At 38.2% G+C, this 19,564-nt stretch overlaps 1 protein-coding gene across 1 annotated transcript in view; it reads right to left on the bottom strand.

Moving 5' to 3' along the window:
* The window catches only part of LOC136878924 (juvenile hormone epoxide hydrolase 1), a 69,499-nt gene that overhangs the window by 36,631 nt on the left and 13,304 nt on the right, over positions 1-19,564 (bottom strand). Inside the window, exon 2 of the mRNA XM_067152538.2 lies at positions 9,287-9,482. Coding sequence (XP_067008639.2) covers positions 9,287-9,481 — 195 coding nt within the window. The 5' untranslated portion in view covers position 9,482. The remainder of the gene's footprint in view (positions 1-9,286; positions 9,483-19,564) is intronic.

The raw sequence follows: 19,564 nt of genomic DNA, 5'->3' as shown, positions 1-19,564 counted from the left end.
TTGTCCAGGAAGGCGACTGATTCGGACAAGGTTCTGTGAAGGTGTGGGGTGCCATCAGTATTGATGGCCCTTCGGATCTTGTCGTCATCCGTGGTAATCTTACCGCTGCAGATACTGCTACAGCATGTGTTGGTTGCTGCATATGGTGTTAGCACTGAATTCGTACTCGTGCACCACAATGCCAGGACTCGTGTAGTGCGCATCACCAGAGCTGTCTTGCGAGAACTGGACATTCAAGAGATGGAATGGCCAGCAGTGAGTCCCAACCTTAATCCCATTGAGCATGTGTGGGATAGGCTTGACAGAAGTGTTTGTGGGCATCCTGTTCCACCACAGACTCTCCAAGACCTCGAACAGGCTATCATCGCAGAATGGAACCTGATACCGCAAAGTGACCTCCGTAGACTTACAAGGAGCATGCCACGTAGGTGCCAAGCTGTGATAAATGCTTGTGGAGGACACCCATCATACTGAAGCTCTCCAACTGTGATAAAAATCCACCCTGGAGGACTTTTCGCCCCTATTTGGACATTTTTGTTTGTTCTGAAAATGAATTCATCGATGTTTTTTTTGTATACTCCAACGGTAAAGAATAAAGGTTTAGTTGGTAATATACCTGGGTGTGAGGTATTGTTTTGTGGAGCATGGCATATGTTCAAAAACATGTTCCCCTATTTTTTTTTAACTGTGTAGTTCTGTGCACGAAAAATACTGAAATTGAAACCACTAGAAAGTATTTTTAATTCGGTAGTGAATGAATTTGGAAAAAACATGTTTACAACAGATGGGCATCTTTTATTTTGTAAATTGTGCAGTGTTAAAACGAGTGCAGAAAGGAAGTTTGTAGTACAACAGCACATTAAACGAGACAAAAGTGTGAAAGCTGTGATGAGTGCAAAACACAACAGGTATTCCCAGGTTCTTCAGGGGCAAAATATCACTACATCCAGCAAATCATTATGTCCATATTTATGTACACATATAAGTAAATTAGGAGATAATTATTTGTGTAAAATTAACAGCTGTGCAGTAATAGAACTGGGAGATATTACTTGTAAAACCATTGTTATACAGCCACCAGAATTCAGTTGGGTCAAATATTTTGAAGTATAATCTTACTGTAAATGTTTTCTTTTTCAGGTATTTCCTGAATTTTATTTAATCATAAATTAGGTTTGACAGATTAAAATGAATGAAACAGTTCATTTGTAAGAAAAGTCAGACAGTAACATTCAAAGCAAACTATTCTTGGAAGATATTTGGTCCTCCTCTCTAAAAATTGCAGAAGTAGTTAGCAAGCCATAAAACTAATAATTTGTCTTTGTGGAATAAACATGAACTGAAACTTGGAGGATGAGGGTGAGGGTTTCAAGAACTACTTATTTAAAATATCAATATCTTGATCATACTTAAAGAGAATTTTCCTATAATTTTAAGCTGCATGATAAAATATTTTGTTCAAATGAAATCTAGATAAAGCTTGGCATCTGTTGTAAGAGTAATGGATGTCATCAGATGAGTAGAGAAGCCAGCTTAAGCAACAATGTTGTGTAATAGGTACATCCAGCCAAGTACAATGAGGCACAATTAAATTCTAGCACAAAGAAGTCCTTCAGCATGTGAATGTTTGGTCCAATGCAAACCACATTATGAGGCCACATGTTCAGAATGAACTGTGATTAAGTGGTGTGTCCAGTTGCGAGGTGGGCAGGAATACATAGTGGACCTCTCACAACCTACATGGGTGCCTGTACTGATGCCAGTAAAGACTGCTCCTGTGGAGATGATAAAAGGACAATTGTTGAATCACTATGCAAGCTGTTGACTGTCAACCTTGGCATCAGATCCATACACAGCACTGTGCACTTGGAACTGGGGGTTTGGAAAAGTGTGTTCCAAATGGGTACCCTGGCATCACCCAGGTGGCAATTCTCTATCATCTGTTTACATAGTCTTAAATGTTTTCAGAGTAGTTGGAAATTTATCAAACATCTTTCACAGCAAATTATTCCAATTCTAATTTCTCTTCCTATAAATAAATATCTGCCTCAATTTGTCCTCTATCTTCACGCTAGCTGCCGTACCTGGCTTCGCTTGATCTAACAATTGCAAAGGCTGTAACTTTTCTTAAGTCCCTCACCTTATAGCACATACTGTACCTTGTCAAATTATTGTATAGACTTCAAAATGATATGTTATAGGGTCATATGGAAATAAAGTAGGAATGATCTAATAGACAGAAGATTAAAATAGACTCAGGCAATGAACTGCGACAACACAAGTACTCCTATTTAACACCAGGCCTGTATTCTACTGTAGAATCCGTTAGCTGACATTGCCAAGGTTATGGCCAGTCATTTCTTCATCTGATTTACCACAGCAGGGTTAGTGTGGTGCCAATATCTTGAAAATGTTTAGTTTTCAATCCTTCAAACATGGTTTACAGTATCCCACAGGGGCATACCAAGTTTTGTTCTTTGCATCGTGAGACTTAAAATTAACATTGTCCCATATTTGTACGACAAATGCAATACAGTAGAAGTCTGTTATAGCAAGAATTCATAACAGCGAAAAATTTACTCGCTATAGCGGATTGTCGTTATATCCAATTTTGTATAAAAGTCGGGAAAACCCCCATACACATTGAAAATTGGTATGAAACGGCAATCAGTTTGTTCAAAGCTTGCATTTCCGCAGATGATATCCACGCTACAGCTTACTTGTTTGATATTTTTCGAAATCCGATACGTGAAAGTGTATGTTTAATTTCATTCTGAAAAAATATAGTACCGTATTTCTCCAAATCCAATACGACCCCCACTTTTTCCTTCAAAAAATTAAATCAGGCTCAAAAATTACTTTGTAAAATCATATGAAGGTCTTTGTTGTACAGTAGGTCTACGCATTTTTAGACTAGTTTCAGACGCCGAACATTGGCTTTCATCATGCCGTAATTTTTTGCGGTTGCACAATTATTCTTTATTTCTGCGGGTTTAACGATCACTAACTTAAAATTGGCATCCTAATACCGAAGAGAACCCGTTGACAATTTACCGGCAATACCTATTCCATGTGTCTCTACGACGATCCATCAGGAAATTATTCTTGCCGTCTATAAAACTTACTTTTACTCAGCGTCAGATACAACCGGCTACCGCTACACGCACTTCTTGCTTTCCGGCTAGCGATGCATAGGCCTAATAGTTGACGTAGGAAATCAACGAACGAGTTTATTGTACCACGGAATGGCCATTCCACCCTTGGGTTTTTCGTGCACAAACCTGCCATATTTTCTTACGGCTGCACAATTATTCTACATTTCTGAGTGTTTAATAACCATTAACTTAAAATTGGCATCATAATATCGACGAGAACCCGTTGAAAATTTTCCGGCAATACCTTTTCCACGTATCTTTACAATACAACTATCCATCACGAAAATATTCCTGCTGTCTATTAAACTTAATTTTACTAAGCGTTAAGTACAATAGACGCGTTATAACTCTGCCACTGAGAAGCCGGCCCTTCTAAGAATTCGAAGGCTCGCATGTTTTGATACCATTCTGCAGATTTGAGAAACGTTTTTGTAGAGGCAATTAGAACGTCGTTTTCACTTCACTATTTCCCGACATCCAGTGACGTTACACACAGGCACTGTACAACCGGTTGTCGAAGCTAGCAATGTATAATAAAGAGGCGGTCGTTTATTGTCAACGAGTTTTTTCTGTGTGCGTACGCGTGCGGGGGTAAAAAGAAGCAGCGTAGTTACCGCGGTAGTTGCCAGTGGTATCCATTACCTTACTGTTAGGCCGCGAATACAAGACAACCCTTGAGTTTTCGCGCGAGATACTGAGAAAAAAGAACGTTGTCTTGTGTTCGGAGAAATACGTTATCACTCTAGAGGTTTCTGTGGCAAACACTTTTTTTTCTTCAAACAGCGTCACCTAACCTAATCGTATATGTATCATGAAAACATATTTGCAACACACGTAGAGAAATGATAACCTCTCGCTAAAAATTTACATGTAAATAGCTTTTCCAAAATTTAACTAGACGCGAGGAGATATGAACTATCCTCTGAAATCAGTGATTTACTCTGTCATATCTTGAGGTGTATCACATTCTTACTTAATTTCCGTATGCAACATTAAAATTAAGAGATCGTTTACTTCATTTTTTATTTTTAGCGAGTTAACAACTGCTATCGGCCACGTTATTTATGCATTTATTACGAAAACGTGTTATCCTCTTTCATTTCTAATTTTTTTTAGAGAATAGCAGTCAACTAATCGACTCCAACATCACCTTCGAATATCGACGAGAGAGCTCGCAAATGCACATAGTGAGAAAACTACCGTAGCGAAGATGATAGACCGCATTTTGTGGCAAACATTTCAGTTTTCTTATTCAAACAGCGTCGCTTATCCTAACTTAACTGTACTATACATATGATGAAAACACACTTCAAGCGCCAGTAGAGAAACGATAACCTTCTCGCTATAAATTTTCATAATAGCTTTTCCGTAATATAACCAGACGCGAGAAAATATGAACTAAGCTCTGAAATCAATTATGCACTCTGCCATATCTCGAGGTGCATCCCATTGTTAATTGCAGTATTTAGCATTAAAATTAAGCCTTTACATTTAACGAGTTAACAACCGTTATCGGACACGTAACTTACACATTTATTACGAAAATGCGTTCTGTTTCATTTCAAATTTTCTTTACGGAACAGCAATCGACGGGTATTACTAATCTACTCCGACATCGCCTTCGAATGTCGACGAGAGAACTGCTAGTGGACATAGCAAGGAAACGAAACCGAAAGTAATCGATCACATGCAATATAATCGCTGGGGTGCATAAATATCAGGAACGGAAAAAATAGCTTGTGCTTAATCACTCGTAATAACGGATGCGACAGCGATAGGGCTCTCGCTGTAACCGAAGGACGATACACAGTTTAATATAGGAATTTTGAAGGGACACAAAGATATTGTCCCAATAACGGAGTTCTCGTTATATGCCGTACTCGCTAAAGCGGACTTTGACTGTACTTTGCTTACATTATCCTACGCTAATGTGCCAAAGGACCTAAATTTAGGAAATGGAGAGAGCTGTTCAAATTTCTTGCAGACAGGGTTACCCCCAGGGTCCTACAAGTCCTGAAAGTATACAAAATTTGGTTCAGATTGGTGGAACAGTATAGATTCATATAAGGAACAGACATTTTGCTTTATATATACGTTTATTATAATGTTTCCTACTTTTAAATACAGTACTTCATTCAAGCTTATTATTCTACAAATGCCATTCCACACCATCTCTCCATGGACAGTTCGTATTAGTCTTATCGAAAAACTGTACTTATATGTTGTGTAAAATATAGGTAATCTCTGATCTTTTGTTTCATGATCTTGTAACATGTGTGGAATAATAACATATACTTTTCACAAACTTTCACTTCTTCAGAAATATTAAATTCTACCAAAAAAGTTTGCCTAAAAACCTCATTTTCAATCATCTACATCCTAAACATTTTTACCATATTTGAAATAATGAGATATTAAAAAATTTAGATTTTTCTTATGAAGCTCATCAACGACGAACATCCCTGATGTGAAAATATAGTTAATCGTCAGAGTACTGCCAATATTGAGCAATACTATTGGTATTAAATTTTATTTCCAATTTCGGAGTATCAATATTTTTGCGACTAGTACAGCTACGAAAGTCCCTACGCATGCGTGCAATTGAAGCAACATGTTTGAACTGTCACCGTTAGAAAATGTCAGCCTTTGGCTTTGCTCAGCCCATGACAGTCTCTATTCAAGAACACCATGCTCAGCTAAGGTTGGATGTATACACGAGCCCGACATAGCTTTATCGCTAAGCACGGGTGCTTGGTAAACTCCACTTCTGGCTTCAGTTAACCTTAGAAAGCTTACGACTTTTTTTGTAGGTTGTTACCCATAACAAATATAAATAACCAAGAATTTCAACTCCTTATGATAAATATGGGTTTTATCCTAATGCAAACTACACTAAATCAGATACAATATTATGTTGCTCTTGCCTCCTATGGAATTATTTTTGAGTCTTTAAATTTCTTCCGCTAAATGTAGATTTACTCTAAACTGAGGACACCTAAAATTGGATTTATGGTGTGTGTGTGTGTGTGTGCGTGCGTGCACGCCACAATGACCTTTGACACGTTTTATTTTCTTGTAGGCACTAATTTTTGTGCTGATTATTTGTACTCCACTACTATTCAGTTCCCTCCATCATACCTTCATACTAATTTTTAATTTCTTTCCCCAACTGGATCAGAGAAAAATTCAAGATACCTATAAGGACAACAAAGGGTTGTTTTGACCCATTATTAACATACAGTTACAGTATTAATATTCGAACACCCCCATTGCATATGACAAACAGAACATATTTTCATGTATAATACATAAGTGTGAAAACACAAATCTTCCATGTGTCCAATGTAATCAAATAACACAAGCATCCCAGAGAAAATATAACAAATGAAAGATAAGCCTTCTCTTTATCACATTTACCAGAACCACTTAAATATTCGGACACCGAAACCACGATGACAAAAAATTTCTAATATCTAATTCAAAACAATCCAGTACTTTGTGGCATTACCATGTTTTACTATTACTTCTGTCATTGTGGCATAGAACAAACTAATTTTTCAGTGTCGTTTGGATGAATATTAGCCCATTCTTGTAACAGTCTTCGTTTCAATTTTTCCTTCAACGTTATTTTCGCTTTTCTCACCGTCTTGTTAAGTTCATTCCAGAAACTCTCAATAGGGACTGAGGTGGAGTTTCAAGCACCTTTGGACAGTTTAACAGTAGCCACATTCAGACATTCCACATTTTATGCTTGGGATCATCTTGATAGAAATAAAATGTGTGCTTGATCCCAAGCTTTGTTGCACCGTGGTGTAAATTCTGCTTCAGGAGGGCTAGTTAATGTTTATGATCCATTGTACATTCAATAAACGTTTCACCAAGCCTACAACAACAACAACAAAAAACTTGCCCTCACCATTACATTACCACCTCCATATTTCACAGCTGATTGGAAATGTTTTGGTTTTAAATCTTCATTTGGTTTGAGCCAAACCATTCTTCTCCCATCAGATCCATGAATATTAAATTTGCTATCATCACAAAATATCACATTTCCACCAGTCTGTGCATATTGGAAGGCAATCTGTTTTACTTTGGTTCACCTCACTGATAAATGGCTTTATTCTTGACACCCTCCCATTAAATAATATTTTTCTGCTCTACAGTTCATTGTAAACCTTGGCCTCCAACAACTCCTGGCTGATTTCACTATTCTTCTAATAGGTGGATCTTTATAAATGTACAATTCATAACTGTACCTTCTCCATCTTCCTCTTTCAAAGATTGGACCGATGATTCTTCAAAGTATCTTCCTTTCAAAAGCATCCAGCATTCCAGTACCTTTTGCTTTTAATAGCCAAGTTTCTGAGGTATATGTAAGCACAGGTCTTATAAGTGTTTTGTAGATGGGTTAATTTGGTAGGAAAATCTTTTACACTGATTAATGATAAATGTATGCTAATGTTCTAGTTTGTATTTGATCCTGGAGTTCATGCTATTCGTAACACTAAGACCACCTTTCACATTCATCTGAAGACACTGGTATTATTTGTATCCTGTGCATCAGTTTCCATACGCTCACCAATAAAATCTTTCTTCACTTGAACCACCCAAGTTCTTTCAAGGTTTTTAAAACAATGGGAGTCAATGTTTGAGGGTAATATTTTCAAAGTGTACCTAAGGACTCCTTTTATGATGACCAAATAATACTTATTTTCTTCCTGTACTCGCAACATTTTATACTGAACCCCCACATTCTTTAAAAATAAACACTGGAATCTTTAGACAAAACTTAGCTCAATATATATTTTGACTGTTTTTAAGAGCACTGTGATTTGAATTTCTGAACAGTAATGGACAAACAACCTCTCCATAACAGACTAATGAAAGCCAAGGGTGGTTTACTTTTCATTTCTGAAACCTTGCTTCATCCATACAACCTCCCCAATCAGACTATCACAGCCTCACAATTTGCACTGTACGTTTCAGTTTGCAGTTAACACTTTGTTCCTGCTCCTGTTGGAATTTCTGCTCAATGAGAAAGGTCTATTACTTGACACTGATATATCATTCAATTCTATTACTTTATGCTCTTTTTTTTTTTAATTACAAATTTATCCTTTTGACATTCAAAACGTATTATCCCTTAATATTCCTAACATTCACTGATGCATTCTTTTTTAGAGAAACTAAAATGACAGATAGTAAGCAACTAAGACTATTATACATTTAAATTCAAAGAAAAAACACTTAGCATTAATGTCAGTTATGTATAAAGGCTGAACAATTATGAACATACAGCAACAATATGAACCTTATACAATGATGAAAACTTTTTTCAGATTTCCTTTCCCCTTGTTGCATCTCAGTTACCAGTACATGTTCTGTGCAGAAATGCTTGTTAGCCTACATGATTTATCCCACAATGCATATCTTATTATGTACACAATTCATTCAAGAAAAAACTTGTTTTCATAGTAATATTTTGTAAAATATGGCAAGTAGGTTTCCCTGAATTCCTTGAGAAGAGGATATCCTGTTCATCCACCCTGTTAATTCAAACCCTGCTGAGAACTTTCTTCAGACAGATTACAATGTTAAAAGCCAGAATTTTGTTAGGTTGATATTTTCACCCTCTACATAACACAAATGAAAAGTTGAATTAAGGAATTTTTCTTTTCTCACAACTGCCACTGACAATAGCTGGAACTGAACCTGCAATCACAGACTAAGACGTATTGCAAGTAGAAAAAAACTATCACTTACATAATACAGTCAAGTAGTGTCAATGCTGCAGAAACATCACATACATAAAGAACTCTCACTATAGCAAGCCGAGTAGAAAAATGAGCAACAGTAGGTATAAGTGATTACAAAACTATGCTAGTTGTAGTTAAAAATGTGATAGAAACAAAGGTTAGAAAAGTAGGACTATTAAGGACTACCATATGGATAAGACCCATGAAGTTTTTAAACAGGATCAGTGGAAAAGGTAAACCACCTAGGGGAAGGGTTTAAAGCAATAGTAAAGAACCCACATATTTTAGCAGATTGTAACCTTTGTAAATAAGATTTAATGTTGATACCAAGTAGCCTACAAAGAATAATCCACTTCATAAGCTAGCACTTACCTCATTTGAAACATTAATTTTAAATGGTTTTATGGTTGTATCATCTTTCCGTGCAGCTCCAGGTCCCCACCAAGTCGGCTCAAGCTCTGGGATAGGAGCTGGCTGTGAGATGAAGCTCCATAGGACACCAATACTCACAGCAAGGAACACTATAAGCACTCCTCCTGACAGCACCAAATTCCTGAGCACACCCATTCTGAAAGATTGCAAGTTAACAGTTTTCTCAGCAATGTTCTAGTATAGTCTGTGTGTTTAGCTAAACTATTAATAGGTGCAGATTGGTGAATATTGGTGCACTCTTAAGGATAGAAAATTGGTTCATCAAACAATAACAAACAATGCAAAATTATACCTCATTTGAAGAGAATATCTACCTTAGAAAACTAAAGGCTCTGGTATATGTAAATCTTGCTTGTTAATATCCATGCTTGATGGCAGTATTTAACACACTTCTAAGAATCTTAAGGGGTGCTTGAGAACAGAAATATTACCCCATATACAGTTTAGTACTGTGTCAGCAAATTTCTACAATTACTATAATACATCCTACAGGCAATAATGGAGATGTGAGAAACTATGTCACAGAGAGAGAGAGAGAGAGAGAGAGAGAGAGAGAGAGAGAGAGAGAGAGAGAGAGAGAGAGAGAGACAGAGTGTGTTTATCCTGTGTTCCTACTTTTTTACCCTCTGTATCTGACATTTCTCTTCCCTTTTCATATACTTATCCAACTTTCTTCTTATCCTACACTTAGCCCACATCAAGACCGAAGTTCTGACAAGTTGGCCCCTCAATGAGTGTTGATGCCCACCATTCTAATGAAGCTGGGAAGCTTGTCAGGGGCTGAGAAGAGATGGATGTATAAGAACTGAGACCGAGGAGAGAGCCATTTATTTGAAGATGGCAGTGTATGAAGATGTGGAGATTATCCTTGTCCTTTTGTGTTTCCATGTTTGTCCTTGTCTCCTATTTCTGTTGCTCCCTCTTCCCACACTGATCTCCCATTGTGTTCATCCTATTACATGTGTTCCTTTCTCATCCTCCCCTTCCCTCCTCTCTCTGACTTAATTTGACACTTTTTTATTTTCTATACTTACACCATGCCATAACTCTACTTTACCCAGCACCAATTTCACATGCAGTCCCTGAAATTTAAACCTAGGATAAGTAAGGGATAGGAAACCAACTGAGCAATGAAGGAGCTTAGTTACACCAAAACTAGACCCAATTCCTACTACACTCAAAGAAGTAAATATTTTATTTTTTATATCACAGATTTTTTTATTCAACAGATACACCACCCTATGCCATTAGATTCATTTCCCCACATAAGGTGAAGAAATGAAGTGGTGACTCTTCCAGCACCAACAGTAGTCACACTTTCTCCTTATGTTTAAATTAATATACGGGAAATGCACAATTAATACAAATTATACCAATATTTGGAGGGCATTTTCAACTGTGCTGGGAATGACTTATCACAATATGAACACCATCTTATTTCTTTACCAACACAGAACATGGAATTTCAGAAAGAAAAAGAAAGAAAAAAAAAGCATTTTTCATTAACCCACAATGCTCAAAATGTGTCGTTTAAGAATAAGTTGAAGAATTTCCATATTTCTATTGAGATCTTTATAATCATGTCCTGGGTCTGGTAGGTGCAGATTCTGTGTTAGGTTTCAGAGCTCCAATGTGTTCTATGTACCTTTCTTGAAATTTCAACCAATTCACTAAATAATAGTTTGTAAAAACCAAGTTAATTATTCTTTATTCCACTCTTGTGAATTTATAAGCAAAATATTTATTCATGTGTGTGCGTGCACATGCGCACATTTGACATGTCTCTGGTCTGGTTTCTGGGCATGTTGTATTTAGTTTATTTTGTGTAGAGCCTTTCAATCTAAAACTATTAGGTTCGTTAGTCTGTTGAAACTAACTGTCATAGATTATAGATACACAGTTTTAGATCGAGTCAAATCAAAAAGGAAACTGCTTCCACTATAACAAATGAGGAATCTTTCAATAAAACTTGTGGTTATAATAACCATTAGTGAGGTACAGTATCTTACAATAAGTTCTTGAATGTAATCATCTGAGGAGAATACTGCTCAACAGAGTCCATATAACATTAGTCAGAAAGTTCAGTGCTTTGGTTGTGTGATTTGAAATGTTTCAGACTGGTGTAGTAGTAGTAGTAGTAGTAGTAGTAGTAGTGTTTTAAGAGGAAGTACAACTAAGCAACCATCCACTGTATAACACTAATCAGAGATAAAAATGGAATGGATCCGACACTTCAAAAATGAGGGTATCGGCCAAAGGAAGACAAGGGCCACGAAGGGCATGAAAATGAAAGACTCCCAAGACTTCGCAACCTAATACAGCTGGGTCAGAAAAGAATGAGAGTTGACCAATGGAGGTTGGATAGGATAGATGAAAGTGAGGAGCCTGGCACAAGTGGAAGCAATGTCAGGACTCGACTCAGGGCCCCGAGGTCACCAACCCACGCTCCCAAGTTCCGAGCCCCTGGGGCCCCTTTTATTCGCGCTCACGACAGGCAGGGGACACCATCGGTATTATCCTACAGCTCCAACACACAGGCGGGTAGTAGTAGTAGTAGTAGTAGTAGTTCTTAGCATATGATACATACATTACAGATGTTACAAAACTAATACTAAAAAAGGAAATTAGAAAGGCAATATATACAAGTTTTCAGCATTAGGACTAGGCTAGTATCTCCAATATTCATCCTGAGATCTGCTATCCAGGCTATGCGGTCTGGATCACATAGCTGTGAGCTTGCATTCAGGAGATGGTGGGTTTTAGCAACCCTAAAGATGATTTTCCATTTCATACCAGTCAAATGCTGGGGTTGTACATTAAAACCACAGCTGCTACCTTCCAAATCCTAGCCCTTTCCCATCCTTGCATCATCAAAAACCTTCCATGTGTTAGTCTCATTAACAAAAATTGATGCCTGCCTGGCCATCAGATGATGTTGATTCCCACAGGGAACCTGAAATATTTGTCCCGAATGAGACAAAGTCTCTCATAGTGCATTGGCACTGCCGGTGGCTCCAAGTAGCCTAAGCAGTGGCCTCCACGGTATATAACAGCCATGCATCTTGGTGGGTGTGGTATTTACCAACTGATGAGCCCAACTTAGCACACTGGGGCGGAATGCTGGCAACCAGGAATGAGTTAGCTGGAAAATTTATAATGACCAATAACGGACCATTCATACTGGTATTATTAGTACCTGTGCGTCGAAGGATAGGTGAAGAATTTTTGCCATCATATATAACACATACAGTCAAAAACCCACAAGGCAGATGGTCTGGGGGTGCATTTCCGCATCAAGGAGTAGGTCATCTACTTCATAAATGGCACTGTCAAAGCGGATGCCTATATAAGCATCCTTGAAAGAAAGCTTATGACAACAAGAGACCAATTTGGAGATGTTTCCACTTGCATTTTTCAGGATGACTCCGCTCCTTGCCATAGAGCTTTGGAGGAGAGTCCTATGATTAATATTTGTACCAAGCACGAATCAGATGACGTTCGTGGTTAATTATCACGTATTTGTACATTTCAGGTAAAATCCTTCCTTAGACAAAATGGGGTTCGAGTGTTAGAGTGGCCTGAAAATAGCTCTGATTTCAATCCTATTGAGAACTGTTGGAAGGTTATGGGAGACGATGTCACAAAAAAGAAGCCACAGCATAAATGGGAAATGTTGGAGAACCCTTACGCGTGTGTGGTTTCATGAACTCTGCGAGGATTGCATTATGAAGTTAATTCTGTTAATGCCTTCATGATGCCAAGCAGTGATTAAGGTGTGTGGTGGAATAACAAAGTATTAAATGGCAACAGTGCATTTACAAACACTAAAATCGACCAGTATTACGTTACAACATTAATACACAGAGTTTCTTTCAAAATTAGTATTCATATTTCAGAAGAGCTCGCATCCACTTGCACCCATTTTTCAAGAAAGTGTTAAATTATTGAAGAAAAAAACAGACCTTTTTATAGAAACAAACATTAAGAATAAAATAACACTGACAAAATTATTCCCCCTGCGGGTGGGGGCAGTAGAATAACACCCACGGTATCCCCTGCCTGTCGTAAGAGGCGACTAAAAGGGGCCCCAGGGGCTCTGAACTTTGGAGCGTGGGTTGGCGACCACGGGGACCTTAGCTGAGTCCTGGCATTGCTTCCACTTACTTGTGCCAGGCTCCTCACTTTCATCTATCCTATCCGACCTCCCTTGGTCAACTCTTGTTCTTTTCCGACCCCGACGCTATTAGGTTTGCGAGGGCTAGGGAGTCATTTTCACGCCCTTAGTGGCCCTTGTCTTCCTTTGGCCGATATCTTCATTTTTCGAAGTGCTGGACCCCTTCTATATTTTCCCTCTGATTAGTGTTATATAGAGGATGGTTGCCTAGTTGTACTTCCTCTTAAAACAACAATCACCACCACCACCTGACAAAATTATTGCATATATTCATTTCTGATCGAAATAGAGAGAAATCAGGTCAATTCAGCTCAGTTATTCAATTATAAGAAAATTGGTTAATTATAAAAGGCAATGCAATAAATATTTCCACCACTGTAGTTCAGATTCCAACAAGTACTGATTAACAAACAATGGAAAATCATAACCTCAGCAATTCAAAGGGCAGCAGATGAAGCCATTGGAATGAAGAAGAAATTTAGGAAAAGAACTGGGCTTAAAATATGGAATAAAAAACTTCAGAAGCTGTCAAGCAAACAAATGTTATACTTGAAAATGATACAGCATCGCACCCCACAAAATGAGAAAGAATATAAAAACAGCAGGAACAAGGTCAAGTCCCTAACGAGAAAACTCAAGCAAGGGATATCAAGAAGATATCCATGGTAGGCAAGAGATGGTGTATAAGTTAATGAAGCACCTCAACAGTGATGAAAGAGAAACTGCTAATATAAATGCAATCAAAGAAGAATCATGGATACAACACTACAAAGAATTGTGGCATAACAGTATGGAGAGATTCAGGAAGATCAAGATATAGATAATGTTGAAGGAACTGACCTAATATATACAGAAGTTAATACTGTTCTGAAATCCTTCAAAAATAGAAAAGCACCAGGATTAGACAATATAAATATGGAGTTGTTAAAATATGGTGGGATCATTATTAAATTTAGATTGTTACATTTAATCAACATTTGTTGGAAAAGAAGAAATATATCTGAAGAATGGAGGAAAGCTAAAATAATATCACTTTTCAAGAAAGGAAATCTAAGTTTTTGCAGTAACTATCGAGGAATAAGTTTATTAAAAGTTGATTATAAAATATATGCTAAAATAATAGACTCAAAATTATTGCACACAATCTATTACTGGAAGAACAATGTGGATTTTAAAAAGGCAGATCCTGTACAGATATATTTAGCCTCAAACAGATACTGGAGAAGACAATTTAACTTGAATACTTGTCGCTTTTGTAGACTATGAAAAGGCTTTTGATAGGGTAGATAGAGAACAGTTATGGAATATAATTGTAAAAAATGGATACCCTAAACATCTTATTCAAGTTGCAAAGTCTGTACAAAAGGACATGAATTGTGTTAGATCTAGGATACAAACTAACGGAAGAAATATTAATTAATCAAGGTGTACATCAGGGATGCAGCCTCTTTCCAACACTATTCAATATATATTGAGATGAAGTAATCAGAATCTAGAAAAACTGTGCACTCTAGAATAAAATTGAATACAGACACAAATACTATGCTCTTTGTAGATCAATTTATCCTTCAGGATGATTAAGATAAACTCCAGAAATCAATACATCAGTCAAACAGCATTTGTAAGTTATAATCTTCGGTTATCCAAAACGAAAACCAAAGTTATGGCAGGGCAAGGGAAGTATCCTATCAGAGCAAAGATAGTAATTGACAAGCCAGTCTAGTCTAAGCAAACGACAGGTGCTGATGTGTGGAGTGGCGAGTGCGGAGAGTCTTGGTGGAAGTTGAGCAGTACCAGGTGGCCATCGGGAGCTGGCAGAGGAGGTGGAAGAAGACTACGATGCGGACGACAGGCAAAGGTGTGCAGGGGAAGTTGGGCGAGGTGCTATTGGTGGCGACGGTGATAACTTTGCTACTTGCAATCGGGGGAGGGGGGGTTGAATTGAACCCCGGCCCGAACGCCAGCAGAAACATCAGTTGGGAAGACACGGAGAAGATTTGGGAGGTAGTGAAAAAATTCTGCCCCTTTGAGAAGTTAATGGAGACGATGCAAGCTCAGATCAAGGATTACGGAGATCTGAGAGAATGGAGTAAAAAAATTTATCGTAGAGGTGGAGACAAAGGTAGGAAGTAATGAGAAAGAAATTCAGGAGTTCAAGAGGGAAGGTTAAAAATCTGGAAGAGGTGGTGTTTAAATTGAAAAAGGAAACAGAAGTCAACAGCCAGGAAAGGATGAAGAAATGTTTATACATATACGGGTTGCAGGGAGAAGGGATAGAGAAGAAAGTAGATATTATATACAAAGTAGTGGATGCTATCCAAAACAAAATGAAACTTAATTTTAGCGAAGTGGACACAGATTACGCTGAAAGGGTAGGTAAAGTGAGAGGGCACGGATCAATAAAAGTAAAGTTATTATCAATCCTAACGACGGATATAGTAATAAGAAATGAGAGTTAATTTACAAGGGGAAAAAATCTGGGTTAAGAGAGACATGGGAAGAGAAGGGAGCAAGAACTTGAGAATGTTGAAGAGACATCTAGGGAGAGCCAGATTTCAGGGGCTGAAGGCATATATAAGGGGTCAACAGTTGATGGAATCCAACAGAAAATGTGGAGGCGAATCTGATGATGCTTGTTGTTTAAAGGGGCCTAACATCGAGGTCATCGGCCCCTAATGGTACGAAATGAAATTACAACAAAAAGTTCAAAATCATCCACTGACCAAAATAAGAAAAATGTCATGAAGAATGAATGGATGGACATGAAACAAACAAAAAACAGTGGATCCAACGCAAAAAAAGATCATATATAGCAGTATTACTGACCAAGGGACCACTTATAAAGCGCAATCTTGAATCGAGTATGCTTGATGTCTAGAGGGGTTCAAAATCTAGGTCTAAGGCCCCTCAAAATGGTACTTATCGCTAGTAAAGTAGAACCATGGTATTTGTCATGTTGGGGTACTAATCAAAAGTAGCGAAGACTCACGGTATTCCACACAAGATGGTACTACTCACAAGTATTGTACTTCGTACAGGTAACGCAGACCTAGGGTGTTTCCCACACAATGGCGCCACTCATAGCCAACGCAAACCAATGAGTTTCCTCACCTAGGTGTACTAGGCACGGGTGCCGGTCCCACGGGTCCTGTGGTGTTCCTCACATAGTAGATACTAATCACAGGCAACGCAGACCCACGGTATCGCTCATATAGTGGTACAACTCCCAGGCAACGCCCAGACCCGCGGTGTTGCTCACATGGGTGACACATGGGTACTGGAAAACCACAGGGGAACCACTCTCTGCTGCTACTAATCATAAACCTATTTCGTACTTAATATGGTGGTACTACTCGCAAGTTTAGGCAACCCATGGTGTTGCCCGCGTGATGGTACGAATCAAAAGTAGTTTCATGGTTCTAATTCAATCGTCCCTTGGTCGCCCCTTTTAGTCGCCTCTCAATAGTGCAATATAATGCACACATGAAAGGGACTGATCGGTGTGACCAACTCGAGGCATACTATCCTTTTGAAAGGAAAACCCTTCGCTGGTACAAAAAAAATTTGTCCACATTCAATTGATAATTATATTGATTATCAATGCTTTCCACTTATACAACATGTTCAATACAAGGCTTGGAAATCCAAAAATGGTTTTATACGACTAATAGTGGAATCACTTCTGACACCCCGTCAAGTAGAGCTGGTCTGCACTCCTCTAAGAAAGAACTTACATCAGTTGGTGAAAAATGATGAGCTAGACTCCAAAGGAGGTAGTAAACTGAATATGTGCAGGGTCTGCTATAACGCAGGAAGTAAAACGCAATCAACATTTGTCTGTTCTGGCTGTCGAGATTTGCCAGGGCTTTGCCCGGTTGGTTGCTTTGACAAGTACCACAAAGAAATGTAAGTGGACCAAACAGTGTAGTGGGCGGAGCTGTAAATTATTGTATATAGTGAAAATCAATAAATCTAAATGCGTGTAAGTTTTCCAATTTATAACATAACACAAACAGTAATTACTGTAATATCTTTCATTATAACATAAGATTTTCAACAAAATAGCGATCAGTGGTGTAGCACACGGTGCTGAGGGGCCGAATTCAACCCATACACTTAGAAGTCTTCAGAAATTTTTATTTAGGCACGTATCATCTTTATTGGCACGTTTGGATTATTGACAACATTTGGCAAGTTTTATATCATTTTTTCATTTTCAGTTTTTGGGGTGGGAAAGTAATTAACACAGCAGCGAACGTGTTAACTTATTTTTGTTCTGTGTGATCACAGCATTATATATATATTTTTTTTGCTAGGGGCTTTACGTCGCACCGACACAGATAGGTCTTATGGCGACGATGGGATAGGAAAGGCCTAGGAGTTGGAAGGAAGCGGCCGTGGCCTTAATTAAGGCACAGCCCCAGCATTTGCCTGGTGTGAAAATGGGAAACCACGGAAAACCATTTTCAGGGCTGCCGATAGTGGGATTCGAACCTACTATCTCCCGGATGCAAGTTCACAGCCGCGCGCCTCTACACCATTATATTATTGACAGCCTGTTCAATGTGATGGCAAAAATCAGAAATTATAGTGTTTCAAAGTCTTTACAGACAGGGAAACACAAAGATCTTATTGCACCAAGAGTTAACAAATGATTCTTCAGAACACAACCAGAACTCTATAAAAGAAAATTTGACAATTTATAACCGTTAAGTACATTTTTTAAAAAAATTCTGACTAAAATACAGACAAAACTAATTTTATTTATAATTCTCATTCAGCACCACCTTTACTTGCAAAGAGTGAAGAAAGAATATGCTTCCTATTAAAGTTATGAGAAATAATTTCACTAGCAAAGACTTCCTTTCTTAAAATTGATGTGTTGAGAAATTAATTTCACTTCTGACTGGGTTAAGCACAAGGATCTGGCAAATTGAGACATGATTCAATAAAATAAGCCAGCCCTGTGGTGTAGGGGTGCCTCTTACCCGGAGACCCCGGGTTCGATTCCCGGCCAGATCACGGATTTTTACCTGGACCTGAGGGCTGGTTTGAGGTCCACTCAGCCTACGTGATTAGAATTGAGGAGCTACCCGACAGTGAGATAGCGGCCCCGGTCTCGAAAGCCAAGAATAACGGCTGAGAGGATTTGTCTTGCTGACCACACGACAGCTCGTGATCTGCAGAACTTCGGGCTGAGCAGCGGTCACTTGGTAGGCCAAAGCCCTTCAAGGGCTGTAGTGCCATGGGGGGGGGGGGGGGTTAGTAAAATAAATCCCCCCCCAACCTTAAATACAGATTTTCATTAAATTCTATTCAGCTGTTTTCTTGTGATGCACATACAGGCATGATTGAAATTTAAAAATTGCATTTCCTATTTATTTTGGAAATAACCTAATCTTTTTTTTTTTTTAATTCTGACCAAAGTACTGAAAACTAATTTTGCTTCAAATACTTCAGCATCACCTTTACTTTCATAGGTGAAGAAAGAATACGCTTACCGTTCAAAAAGTTATGAGCAATCATTTCAGTAGCAGATTATTTTGTTAGAACTGATGTGTAACTTCAGTTTACTGATTTCCAGATCCTTGTGTTCAACCAAAGTTGGGACAGATTTATTTGAAAAAATAGATCTCTGGATATACCACATTTACTGTACCCAAAACCATGTAACCTGGATATGTTTCAAGTTATAGTAAATACTTGAACTCAGCTGTACTCATTATCTAATCCACAGACTGACCCTGAACTGTTGAGCTGTACACTCACAAGCCAGGCTTGCAACCCATGTCAAAGTTACCTGATAATACAGAGATAAATCACCACCTCAAGCACTTGGTAATACTAACAAGCAGTTGGAATTATATAACCACACATGAAAAATAGTCACCAAATATAAATAAGTAGACAAAACAGCTCTAATCAGATCTGTAATGTATAAAGGAATATATGTTAAAACACTGGTTGACAATCTATACCGAGCGAGCTGGCTGCGGATTATGGGCCACGTAACTGCTACCTTGAATTCACAAGGATAGGTTTGA

Source organism: Anabrus simplex, chromosome 8, assembly GCF_040414725.1.
Source record: "Anabrus simplex isolate iqAnaSimp1 chromosome 8, ASM4041472v1, whole genome shotgun sequence".
Lineage (NCBI taxonomy): Eukaryota > Metazoa > Arthropoda > Insecta > Orthoptera > Tettigoniidae > Anabrus > Anabrus simplex.
The sequence above is the reverse complement of the archived record's forward strand: the minus strand, read 5'-3'. Positions and strand labels throughout refer to the sequence as shown.